Source organism: Leguminivora glycinivorella, chromosome 20 (genome assembly GCF_023078275.1).
Source record: "Leguminivora glycinivorella isolate SPB_JAAS2020 chromosome 20, LegGlyc_1.1, whole genome shotgun sequence".
Lineage (NCBI taxonomy): Eukaryota > Metazoa > Arthropoda > Insecta > Lepidoptera > Tortricidae > Leguminivora > Leguminivora glycinivorella.
In genome coordinates this window covers 12,801,790-12,816,005 of record NC_062990.1, presented here as the reverse complement: position 1 = coordinate 12,816,005, position 14,216 = coordinate 12,801,790, and the positions used below count along the sequence as shown (strand labels likewise).

Here is a 14,216-nt window from a genome sequence, read left to right as displayed (position 1 = left end):
CAGGCATCCGTCGGGTTAACGGAGTACGCTGATTCGATTCCAGCTCGGAACACTTTGAGGCCTTGGTCACTTCTTCTTTGTAATATGACATTTATTTAATGTTTATATAGTATAATAGTAGTGAGACTACTTAAAAAATACAAATTAAAATACTTTCAATGAAAATAATTTGATTTAATCTAAGATTATTTAAGAATTGTTCGCCATCGAGATTAATAAGAATAACACAAGACTAACTAGAGCCTACATATATTTTATTATGTCAGTCACTGGCACTGAGTCACTGATATGTTTTTTGGGGGCAAATCATGTGTATAATGTGTGTGTGTGTATTCGAATGATAGTAGGTACTCGTAATCAAACTATCAATAAATTATTCACAAAAAAGGGTATGGTTTACAGATGTTAAAGAAGGAAACAGTAGTATAATATAATTAACGTACATACAGTCAGCAATACATACAAACTTCTACGCAGGAAAGGTATTTTTTCTCTCCAACTGTACGTATTCGAACAATTACTCATTGACCTTCCCAACTACTCTAAAACTCAGAAGAAATAAGTGCTTTTCATAGATAACCTTCAAGAAATAACCCGAAGCAGCAACAAAGACAGTAAAAAAACCATCAATTCCCTTAGCTACTTTCTATTTGTACCTGCAAAGGTTATGATAAACAAACCTATAATCTGCTCCACTCTTTCATTACACAACGATACACGGTAGAACAATATCAGTCGCCAAGGTTCCTTCACAGTCTATTTAAACAGTACCTGCACTTGCTGTACACTACATATTGCTTGGTACTTATTTTTCCACACAACTTGAAACGGAAGATACATCTGAAAGTTACTAGCAGTACATGCGCCGTTACATCTACACACTTACGCGAACAAAAATATCTCTTGCATTATCAGGACTGAATACGATTGTACCAAGAAGCGGTATAAAATCTTAAGGTAAATTGCTTGCAGTATTTTTTATTCACACAAAATCCAAGTGTGATGCATATTATGCATAGTTATAACGACATAACCTTCAACCTTAACCTACAACAACAAAGCGTCGATATGTCAAGACATATCGACGCTTTGTTGTCATAGTAACTTGTTGCGTCAAGACGTACGACACGAATTCTACTTGTATAATTTTGCATTGAAGACTAGACGTCCGATGAACAACAATAATATTAGTCGAATAAATAGCATGTCATGCAAGTCAAGGTGATATTATAGGTTGATTCACGAAAGCTGGCACGAATGGAATGAACGAAACTTTTATTGTGTGAGTGACACCTGTATAGGTATGCAGTCGTAACTGTCAACAGCCATTATTTTCTTGGTTAATCTGTCGCACACTTAGACATTTTCATTTACTCATTCGTTCCATTCGTGCCAATTCCTGTGAATTGACCTGTACATTTTAAATCATCATTCGCTTGCCTTTCATCCCATTTTTTGGGGTCGGCGCATCATGTCTTCTTCTTCCATACTTCTCTATCACCCGTCATCTCATCATTGATTTCGTTTCATATCAGTTTTAAACTTTTCAAATCAAAGAACTGATAATATCAGTACTGTGTCCGGCCACGGAAGCCAGTCGTTCGGGCATCATCGGCTCCACTCGGCCACCATCGGCTTGTAGAAAAACGACATTTGTAAAGGAAATAGATTCTTTAACTATTAATGTTTATTTATACCATACAGTTTGGTTATGTTTAGGAATTATAATATCACCATTGATTATGTGTATTTAGATTGCCTTGGTCGCTTGGCTCGTTGACTATAGACAATCAATCGCGTCAGTATATGTATAGATATTATTGTTATATTGATGATATTATTGGCAATATGGTTATAATTTATGCACGAATGAAGGAAGTGTGTACTTAGCAACCATGGTGTTGAAAAATATCAAGATACTATTGAGCATGGATATGTAGAAACGTCATAAATCATTGCACAAATAAGACTTATGCCCTCGTGTCGTGACGGGTTAAGAATTTCACCATCCCCTATCTTCCGGGGGCGTCGTAGAAGTCGACTGTGGGATATGGGTTGGGTTGTGGCGTGGGCGAGAAGCTGGCAACCTGCCACTGTAATGTCATAATTTCGTTTCTTTCAACTCCGTCATTGACGGGAGTGGCACTGAATCTTGAGTGGTTTCATATGCTCTGCCTGCCCCTTTATGGGATACAGGCGTGATTGTATGTATTTAAAAGTGAGATTTTACAATTACTCTTTCATGGGAATGTTATAACTCTTAAACATAGTGTTGTAAGTGTAATAGCGACCGTTGGATCGATCAACTGACTCGTTTGAACCATGCCCTACAAAACTAATGGAGCGCAGTGTTTGCAAAAAGGTGCTAAATCCATCCGTGTTCATATCCGTTATTTTATAACACATCAGTGGCCAAACGTAGCTAAACTTACGAACTATACCAAATGATGCTACATTTATACATTGCTATACCATCTTGACTTGTCTTCTTGACCATTGACAGAACACAGAATGGGGAATCTAAAGGTGCTGCATCTTTCCGTTGGCACATCCGCTATTTTATAATAGGTACAGCAAAGGTACGCTTGCGAACTGTCTAAAATGATCTATTCATTCTTTTAAAAGGTTCCACAGCAAGCAACAGAGCCGAATAACTGGCCTATATCGTCCGACGAACTGGTATTTTAAGAGAGCCCCTTACTCTGGGCATAATGAATGTACTCAATCATGTTTAATACATATTGGCCATTTACTTAGTTGTAATATTCTGCAAAAAGTCTGGTATAGTTTTTATCTGATATATCGAAGCGGCCAAGAATCTCTTCAATATTTGATTACTCCTCTATTGTCAAAGCGTTAGTGCAAGAGTTTAGATATTTTTGAGTACAACTACTGTTTCGATATGTATATATGATGACGACAGAGTCACATTTGATATGTTTGATTTAAATCATGAACACGGTTTAAAAACAGTTATTTGAGATTAAAAGCGTTTGCAGATTGTCTTCCGTCTGAATATAGTAACGGCTCAATAAGATAAAGTAGCAAAGTTCATGGATATGGTGAATTATTATCGCCATAAGCAAAGTAGGGCGCGTTTATGTAGGCTGATCTGCGAATTCAGGGCACCTACATACTAGCATCATATTAGAGTTATTAGATTATTGTTACATGTTTACTATTAGTATTATGACGCGCTGTGCGCTGTTTTTTAAGGAGCTCTCATATATTTTACGAGGAATTAGGGTTGAAGCACAAGCAATTGGCTGTTCCATATATTCCGACCGATTTCTATAGAACAGCCAACATTTTTACGTGATTTCAAATTTGGTCCCATTATAAAAGTTGTTCATTATGACCTCAAAAGTCACTATGCAAAGTATGGCTGGTCCTTATTTCACCCTGTAGTTTCACCCAGAAGTGCCAACGACGATATTCGATAAGCTCTTTAAACACCATACTAAACCTACTCTCTTTTGTCCACAGGCAGTAGACTGGTGGTCAGTCGGCGTCCTAACCTACGAGCTCCTCACTGGCGCCTCCCCGTTCACAGTAGAAGGAGAAAAGAACACCCAACAGGAAATCACCAAGCGCATTGTCCGGTGTAGCTACCCCGTGCCTACTGAAGTCAGTCCTGAGGTTCAGGACTTTATTAAGAAGTAAGTGAAATTAGTATTTTTGGTGGTCAGAGTTAAGGTACTCTTCACAGGACTTCATCGTTTAGAGTAGAAGGAGAAAGGAACACTACAGGAAATCACCAAGCGCATTGTCCGGTGTAGCTACCCCGTGCCTACTGAAGTCAGTCCTGAGGTTCAGGACTTTATTAAGAAGTAAGTGAAATTAGTATTTTTGGTGGTCAGAGTTAAGGTACTCTTCACAGGACTTCATCGTTTAGAGTAGAAGGAGAAAGGAACACTCGACAGGAAATCACCAAGCGCATTGTCCGGTGTAGCTACCCCGTGCCTACTGAAGTCAGTCCTGAGGTTCAGGACTTTATTAAGAAGTAAGTGAAATTAGTTTATTGGGTGGTCAGATTAAGGTACTCTTCATAAAGCTTCAATGTTCATAGTGTGAGGAGAGATGATGCAACAGGAGGTCAAGCGCATTGTCCGGTGTAGATACCCCGTGCCTATAAATAGAAGTTAGTCCTGAAGTATTCAGAAGTAAGTGAAAAAATCAGTATAAGTATTTGGTGGTTACATCTAGGTACTCCTGATAGATTCAGTGGCTTCAGTGTTCATAACGTAAGAAGATATAACGCAGCAGGAGATCACCAAGCGCATAGATCGGAGGAGGAGAAGATTAATAAAAAGGAGTCTTAATATCTTCTATTACGTTCAAATTCCATGGTAGTTTCAGTAGTTTCAGTTCTCAGTAAATATTAACTTGTGATCCACAATTTTAAAATGCTGCTCTATATTTTTGGATCACTTTTCATGTGTAGATCAGCGCTGGAAGTCACCAGCAACACGCTAAGATGAGGCCATTTCGTGGCACTTCATTCTTTTTACGAATAAATGATATTCTATTCTATTCTAAAAATTGTTGTATGATTTCAGATTGCTAGTAAAAGACCCGCGGCGGCGCCTCGGTGGAGGCGAGAGCGACGCTGACGAACTGAAGAGGCATCCATTTTTCCAGGTTAGATCTTTGTTGTCAGGTTAGTGTCCATGGTGTTTGGTCACATTTACTTGGACAGCACATTGAATTTGCAATTTACGTAATACATTAATGTAATGCAAATCGTATAAAAGTTCTGTATCTGTCGAAATTGGGCGTACGATAAAGATACAAAAGCTGTAAACAGTGTTCTGCCGTCGGTGCAACGCATATAGTTGTAATCAATGAACATGTTTGAAGATGTTAAGTGTGTCGTCGCCGTCAGTCGACTGCAGCATAGAGCATAGTGGCGTTTAGTGTTTTATTTTTAATAACACTAAACGCCACTATGCTCTATGCTGCAAGCCACCGTATGCCTGTTTGCCACCGATGGCAGACTGTATGCCTGTTTGCCACCGATGGCAAACAGGCATACAGTCTGCCTGATGGAAAGCAGTCACCGTAAGCTATGGACGCCTGCAGTGTAACGATGATCAAAGCTTATTAGGTATGCTATTATATTCCAGTCTTGGGTACTTTCTAGGTATATATATACAGTATTTATATATTTTTGTTTAAGTCCCATTGAACAAACCTCATTGAACTTCTCCGTGGGACTTAAGCAATAGTAGATCTGTGTAAGATTGTCCTATTTTATTCATGATGTCTAAATAACTAAGCACCATTAGCCATTCACACGCGGACATCGCATATAAAACTTTTAAAAAACTCGCGACGTAAAGTAACAATAGAAAGTGTGAACGTGTGTTCCGTGAGAACTCGCGCCACCCCTGATTAGGCCGCGAACTCGCGGCCGCCAGCATGTACTTGTAGCGCGGCGATAGAATCGCGGAGTGAGCCGCCTCTGTTATTAGTCCAACTTTATGCAAACGTCACATTTCTGTATTAGACATTCCAGTGTTACTAGCCTAACACTTGAACTCAATTCTTTCAGAACCTCGACTGGGATGCGGTAGCTCGTCGCGAGATCCCCGCCCCCTTCGTCCCAGCCTTAGAACATGCAGCAGACACTCGCAACTTCGCGGACGAGTTCACACGCATGCCGCCCACAGACTCGCCGGCGCACGCGCCCAAACACAGCGACAAACTGTTCCTAGGTGAGTCCTAGACTGCAAGAAAAGAAACTGCAAAAGCTGTCCAAATAATCTCCAATAGAGCTTACAACAATCCCCCCAGCTCACGCACTCAAACACACAAGCTGTTCCTAGATGAGTCTCCAATAAACAGATTACATAGTTGTGAAAAAGAGTCCCGTCCTTCGAGTATCCAAAGTGTCTCCAAGTGCACACGCACACGCTCCCAAACACATCTGTCCCTAGGCGACTCTCCAAGAGGCCCCTACAGTTTGAGTCAAGAATGGAATGGACATCAACATCCAAATAGGTCATCCATCAGGCTATGTATTCGGTTTTATCTTAATTTGAAAACCCTTCCTCTTCCTCCCCCTTATCGATAATCAGTGACGGTTTAGCAAACCACAAGCATATTCACAATTAAGGTGGCTCGCTTTCCATACAAAAAACATCTACCATTTATTTAGTCACCGCACACTACAACTAAATAAAAATATGCGCATACATCTACTATACATTATCCGTCGTCGCGGTAGTGAATGAAATACATTGTTTCATACAGAAATCATGGACAAATCCATGTGAATTTTTTATTAATTTTACGTAAATGTGCGTGCCAAATTTTGTGTACAGACACAGAGCCGTCATATTTCGCGCATTTTTAGTTGACATTGTCATCAGTGACATTTGGCTCTTGACAAGTAATTATTTAAAGATATTGGTTTAGTTAACTCAAGCAGACTCAGAAATAATGACGCATTTTGTCAACAAAGATACATATCGTGTATTTCGACACTGCTAATGTAAATCGAAATGGCGTCTCGGTCAAACGACCGACTATGATGCAGAAGATCGTGGGTTCGAGTCCGTTTTTCGTCCGAAGTTTTTTTAATCATTTGAACTTTTATGGATTTATTAAGTATTTTTTATTTTTTTAATGGAATATTTGACTATTACTATATTGCTTTCCTATTTTTTATTTTCATACAAAAATACAATACAATCCTTTATTATGCCTTTGTTGATAAAATAAAATATTACACGTCTGGTATAATACATTATGTACATAGGTCATAGTGTGGGCATAGTATTAGTAAAGTATTGCATTTACTGAGCTGGTTGACCTATGTTATTGTTGTGTGAATGTTTTTCTTCAACAACTAAATGGTTATATACAAGAATATGGGTAGCTTTTGCACATTGTAATTTTTCCTCAGTCACCCGTTGACCACGAACGCTGTAAAGTGTTTGAAACATCGGGATGAATTTTAAACTCATACTCATTATACGCGATTTAATCCGTTTTCATAGTTTTTATTTCATGAGTAACTATCGCGGTAACTGAAGACAATATTAACTAAATGGTTACAAATAATAATTATCATCAATATAATCTGGTCCAGGCAGGCAATTATGGTCGCGTGATAAATGATAAAACATCTGGCCGTCCCTATAATCGCACTTACTAATAGTGCGACAGGGACGGCCTGATATTTTATCGTCTATCGCGCGACCATGCTACCCGTGCTGTACTAGCTTTTGCCCGCGGCTTCGCTTGCGTTAGAAAGAGACAAAAGTAGCATATGTCACTCTCCATCCCTTCAACTATCTCCACTTAAAAAACATGTCAATCCGTCGCTCCGTTTGGCCGTGAAAGACGGACAAACAAACAAACACACATTATCTTTGGTGAAACAACGAATTCTTCCACTTCAGATTATAGAGTAACCAGCTTTTCCCATTTATAATAAACTAGCTTTTGACCGCGGCTTCGCTCGCGTAAGAAAGAGACAAAAAGTAGCCTATGTCACTCTCCATCCCTTCAACTAAATCCCCTTAAATAATCACGTCAATTCGTCGCTCCGGTTTTGCCGTGAAAGACGGACAAACAAACAGACACACACCCTGTCCCATTTGTAATTTTAGTATGGATTTGACATTATTATTTATATTTAAATAATTATATATGTATAGCCCAATTTCGTCGGTAACAGCGTGTTATGTAATGGCGTCGTTGGAGAACAGTCGTCTGTCACGCCGTGAAGGTGCGTTCGATTCCCAGGATTCTATAAACTTTTTGTATTTTTTTTTGGATATAAATTTCGTATTTTTTACTGACCGAGCAAGAATGGAGAGCCGAAGGTATCAATTTTATCTCAGAGAACATATTGATTTTTTTATTGTCATTTTGATTTTCTATTTATTAAGTTGAGATATAAAACACAACTTTTAATACCCTCGCTAAATATAATATTTTATCGAAATTACTCCTTAGATAAAAAAGTCCACTTGAGTTTTTAAAGCATTACGTTACTCAGTTAACTATTGCATTTTCATTTACTAATTTAAGATTTCAAAAGCGATTTGAATACCCTTGCTCCATCGAAAATAAACAATTAGAAAAAAAAATCATTCGAATCGTAGTTTAGAAACTAAAATTTATCTATACTTTTTTGGAATTTTTTAAAATATCAGATTAGGATAATTATGTTAGAAATTCTGAGTTCGACGAACCCAAAAATTATTACCATGTAAGAGAATAGGTTTTTAATCTTTTTTGTGGAAAACGCTCAGTAACTACTGTACGAGTACATATACATTTATGTATAATAATAAAACAAAAAATAGTGTCTCATAGTGTTGTGTTCCTGCCAGTGAGTAAGGCTGCCAGAGCTCAACGAGGGTGTGGGGTGCTGACGACGGGAGGACTTACGGAACTAATTTGTTCCGTCTATTGTCCTTTGAGTCGTCGGCAACCCAAACCCTCCTTTGAACTTGTACACTCCTTTTTGCTGTGCACACGCAGCAAAGGGGAGTGTACAAGTTTCTAATGGGGCGGCAACGCGCATGCGACACTCTTTGAGTTGCAGGCGTCCATAGGTTACGGTGACCGCTTTCCATCAGGCGGACCGTATGCTTGTTTGCCACCGACGTAGTATTAAAAAAAAAAAGAGAAAAAGTCCTGGACTCGAACCCAGTACTTCCATGCAAATCATGCGATGGCACGTATTTACCGCAAGGCTATTTAAACAAGCTGTCGCCGCGTGAAATTATCGACTAGAAGGAATACAAAAACACTGTTTGTATGTGTGAGTGGTACTTAAAAATAGTGTAAAATAGTAAATTTATCTACATTAAGGGGATTAACGTTACAATGAGAAGTTGAATGTTTGTTGTAATACGTCAATTTTAATATTAAATGTTCGCGAAGCATAATTGAAAGTATATAAATGCCTGTACGACTCCACAAAAAAAAAAAAAAATAAGACTGGTAATTTGCAGATTAACGCCATCTAACGCAGCCTGAGCTTCGGGTAACCTAAGCGAGCCACCTTAAGGGAAAGAATACGCTGTTAAGGTAACTATTACATTTTTTTCATACTTAAGAAACACAAATGACCGTTAGAGAATTGAACGATTTAGTTGGCATCAAGGATAATCTATATAGGCTTTACAATCATCATACTAAGAATAGTACCTCCATTTTTTAGCGCCACCTGTTAAAAACTATCAAAACTACACTGGTGAATAAAAATATAATTAAAAAAATACACATTAAAAACACAAATTATACATCGCCTGTGAAGTATCTAATCTTCAATTTCATTTGATAATACCCCAGCGTAATTGACCTTCATATTGCTTTGTTTTTTGTGCAAGAAAAGTAATAACATTAGAGGTTGTCCAGAGATGAAAGATCCCTGAAAAAGTAAAATGAAAATGAACGTTGTTTATCTGAGGGACACAGAAGCCTAGCTCCGATAACTTTCAAGTAAGCGAATACCAGTTTGATATAAGAAGATACACCTGTTCTGGTTGACTTATAACATTACGGTGATTTTACTATTTTTTTAATTTTAGTTTCTTAGGTTACCTATATTATGTTACTATTTTGTTATATTATGTTACTATTTACATAGGTTATATTATGTTACTATTTTGTTTACAGATAATTTCAACTCAGAAGAAAGACATCAAACAGGAGATCGAACTACTAAAAGCATGCCAAGACTGCCCCTACATCATCACGCTACACGAAGTCGTACAAGATTCGGTAAGTTTACCTTATTTATTGCAAAATAGTAAAATGCTTGTAAAATTTATGAGAGATAAAATTTTGTGAGAGTATACAGTAAAAATTAGTAAACTAGCTGAGTGGAAGCACTCAGCTTTTTAAAGCTTACAAGAAATATTTTGATATCTTAAATTCAAGATTGGATTTTGACTATTTCGTCCCAGCTGATATTTTTCCATAGCTAAACCTAAATGGCATAACTTATTTTTTTTAGTTTATGGTTGCCGTTGAAAACATTATTTATGTGCCATTCTCTATGTTTTTTGTTATACTACATCGATGGCAAACAAGCATACAGTCCGCCTGATCTAAAGTGGTCACCGTCACCTGCCACTCCTGCAACTCAAAGAGTGTCACGTGCGCGTTACCAACCCATTAGAAACTTTATGTCCTGACAAACTACTTTTAGATCTTAAGCTCTTAACAATCTTACGTACGTACTGCTTTCTGCTAGCCTTTTTCTGCAGACGTTTTATCTGGTCGCCTTTGGCATAGGCTTCTCCCATATTTCTCCATGTCTCTCTGTCTAGAGCTTGTCTTCACAGGGCTAACGAACTCTAAATCGACTGAAAAATTGGTTGAATTTTTAATAGCATTATTTCGCTTCCACAGGCGTTCACCTACATAGTAACAGAGCTAGCTACCGGCGGGGAGCTGTCAACACACATCACACCCGGCGGCATCGGCGAGCGCGTAGCTCGGCGACTACTCGCGCAACTGACGTGCGCCGTCAGACACATGCAGAGACGCCGCGCCGTGCACCGCGACCTCAAGCCTGAGGTGAGTCTCTACTAACACAGCAGGCTAGCCTGTACACTGTGTCTATAGTAACAGAGCTAGCCACAGGCGGGGAGCTATCAACACACATCACACCCGGCGGTATCGGCGAGCGCGTGGCTCGGCGACTACTCGCGCAACTGACGTGCGCTGTCAGACACATGCAGAGACGCCGCGCCGTGCACCGCGACCTCAAGCCTGAGGTGAGTCTCTACTGACACTGCAGGCTAGCCTGTACACTGTGTCTACAGTACCAGAGCTAGCCACTATTTCCATCCATTCGCCGGGTTAGCTAGTAAGCTAGTTATTTAGTTAAGTATTAGATTTAAGTTTATTGGTTGGGAACTGAAAATCAGCGGTCTCGCTGAGTCTCATCCATTTTAATGCACACACATCTGTAATTCTACTTACTAAGTTTTTATAAGTTCTTATATTTCCATATCGTGCTGTGTTGGTAAATAAAATATATTTTTATTTATGTATTTTGATACTTATTTAAGTAGTAGTAGTAGTAAACTCTTTATTGTACAATTAATAACAAAAAACACAGTAATTACAGTAAAGAACAGTACAAAGGCGAACTTATCCCTTTGAGGGATTTCTTCCAGATCTATACAGTTTTAGATCAATAAGCAACTTGACTGTACTTAAAATAAAATATTTTATACCATGCACGAAATAAAGCGTCAGATAATTATAAGAAAAAGAGGGACAGAAGTTATTTTTAACTCCAATTTATATATTCTAAATCAAATAGAAATATATACACGGTGTTTCCGGTATCACTCAAAACCTCAGACACCCCAACTGATTTTTATTTTTTTAAACTCATCTAGAGTATTCATCTTTTAATCTGATCGTTACTTTTTTTTTTAATTGAATTTTTAATTTTCTGTACAGCTCTACTTGACTTTTAGCTCTACACTCAATAAAATAATTGCTAACTACCATCATAAACCATAACACTATTTATTTGTGTACGTTACTGCAACGACATAAGGTTTACCAATAGACAGCTAAGATGTCACTGTAAAACACTTTAAAGCTTTGTCACAGTAAACTTCAAATTGGACAGGTAATCGCAGTAAGCAAATAAACTCAATATTCAAAATGACAAGGTTGTAATTAGGTACGAGTTCAATTTGTTATGACTTATGATAAACATTAAGATTAAACTGACAAACAACGTCAAACTAGTAGCGGAAAAAATAATCGTCCAAGTAACCGGCCAGTATTAATACCCCTAAATACTGAAAAAAGGTAAACAACCTCTAGCAATGCGATATACACAATGTTGTATTACGAGTACAATAGAATGGGCACGTAAAAAATAATTAATAATACTAATTTAAATAAAAATATTACCCCCATCAAGATATAGCTCAATCGATTCTACTCTCGATTCTGAACAAACTGTTTTCAGGTTTTTAGTGTTAAGTGAAACACGGTGTATATAAAGTAAATTAGTTGACCGTGACGTCACTCAATTCGATTTCATATTAATTCCATATTAGCAAGTCGTTCAAAATCGTGTTGACAGTTTTAAAAAGAAGCTGATTTGACTAGGAGGCAAGTAGCCTATTCATTACACGTTTGAGGGAAATAATTCCTATATGTGAAAAATTCTAAGATTATATTCTAAGTTTCGTCACATTTCGTTACGTAACTAAACTGAGAATTAGCTTTTTTTACATACCTGATAGACGCTTGTATTTTATCAGTTTCGTTACAAAATGTATGGCCGCCGATCACCGCTGTTGCGCTTAGACCAATGTCGTGGCCGGGCCGTAAAGATGTTATGGGTAGATACGTATATATTAATTAATTTACTAATAAAATTGTTTTTTCTTTCAGAATATAATGCTGACGACGTGTCGCCTGCACGAGGCTAAAGTGAAAGTTGTGGACTTCGGGTTTGCTCGTCGCACCCCCGAGTGCGAGGAGCGGTTTCGCATGATGACCCCATGCTTCAGGTATACACTGTTAACATTATTTTATGATGATTCTGAATCATGCAGGGTCCGGTCAACCTCTTCTCCGACAAAGCCATTGAACGGCTTAGCCGTTCATTAAATAGCCCAAATCACATGCCTACCACTTGACTTGCTTTCCCATTCATTTGACTTAGCTGTAGGAAGGGGTTTCCCTTTCGCAGTCACTTGAATGTATTCATATTCATATCATTTATTGCATACACATGTGTTTAAAATAGGTGTTTTTATAGATTAGGTCACAACATGCACCCGTCAGGGTATAGCAACATAGAAACTTACATACTAGATTCATTCATTAACATGCTTATAATAGTAAGAATTACATTAATTGCTTATTTCAAATTTAGATAGCTACTTAAAAATGTCAATTATTCACTACATTATACACAAAACTAATTAATCAAAAATGTCAGTAAAGAATTCATCCACAGAATAATAGCATTTTTGTTGTAAAAGTGACTTAATGCTTTTATAAAATAATTGAGATGTTTCCTGTGACTTAATATTATTAGGTAACTTATTATAAATTCTTATGGCTGTATATTGGGGGCTGTTAGATAGCATTTTCATTTTTGAAGGAGGGATTACTAACTGATATTTTTTTCTAGCACTACGAATTTCTGTAAATAAATGTCTATTTTTATATACATAGAGGAAGGGGCTTCCCTTTCTTTCAATAATCATTTGGAACCGCTCAGTTGTATATTGACTGAAATAGGTACTTATAGATCTCAAGGTTAGGAAAGCAAAGGGAAACCCGTTCCTAAAGCTAAGTCAAATTAATGGGAAAGCCATTCAAGTGGTATTCATGTGATTTGGGCTATTTAATGAACAATGGCTTTTTGTCTGGAACGGCTTTGATTAGCAAAGTCGAACGAAATAAAATACCTTTTAAAAAACCCTCGTAGGGGATACGGGACCGTTCCCTGGAATCATGTATTTATGCAACGAACTAACAGTCCCTTTAAAACATGCAACACATCAAATAACGAATAATAAAGGGAATTTAAATGTATGAATGGAAAGTTTCCATCCACACAATTGTCCATACAAAGTTTGGAAAGTTTCCAAAGTTTTCCTATGTGAAAATATCAGAATTTTGGAAAATTTCCGTCAGCACATCAGTAATCCAACGTTTCGTGGTTGCGGAAGACCACGCGGCGTGGCGAGATGTCTATGCTCATATTTTTAACCCCCGACGCAAAAATGACGGGGTGTCTGTTTGCAGTGGCGTGCCTAGGGTTTCAAAGTGAGGCAAGCCGAAAGGTACGTTTTGGCAATATCTAACTACTTAATCTTCAATTTTCGAACTCACAGCCCTACAAAATGTTCTATTACGCGCCGCACTTTTCTGAGAAATACACAAGCCGGGCGTTGGTTTTCGCGCGGAAATAATGTCTCGTTTTTGGGCAAAATTTAACTACTTTACCTTGCCTTCGTCGAGTAATATGTGTACCACGCATTTGTCACCGTCACAAGGAACAAATTCATCCATTGTCAATTGGATTTTTAAACGAATTAAACACTTAATAACAAGAAAACGAAGAAGAGCACATTCACTTAACGCAAATAAAACTTTCGACTAAATAATAATACACTTGAAGTTGTCAATCAAACGCGCGCTCAATCTTGTTCCTCACTTCATACCAAAAGCCCGGCTTAAATCGTGGAACAAAT

The 14,216-nt window shown here is 37.8% G+C and overlaps 1 protein-coding gene across 1 annotated transcript in view; it reads left to right on the top strand.

The window, feature by feature from the left end:
* Positions 1–14,216, top strand: part of LOC125236937 (probable serine/threonine-protein kinase HSL1) — a 139,287-nt gene that overhangs the window by 117,240 nt on the left and 7,831 nt on the right. The window contains exons 7-15 of the mRNA XM_048143856.1: positions 3,487–3,659; positions 3,780–3,830; positions 3,953–4,003; positions 4,560–4,641; positions 5,555–5,717; positions 5,848–5,909; positions 9,643–9,747; positions 10,381–10,548; positions 12,400–12,518. Of these exons, the coding sequence (XP_047999813.1) occupies positions 3,487–3,659; positions 3,780–3,830; positions 3,953–4,003; positions 4,560–4,641; positions 5,555–5,717; positions 5,848–5,909; positions 9,643–9,747; positions 10,381–10,548; positions 12,400–12,518 (974 nt within the window). The remainder of the gene's footprint in view (positions 1–3,486; positions 3,660–3,779; positions 3,831–3,952; positions 4,004–4,559; positions 4,642–5,554; positions 5,718–5,847; positions 5,910–9,642; positions 9,748–10,380; positions 10,549–12,399; positions 12,519–14,216) is intronic.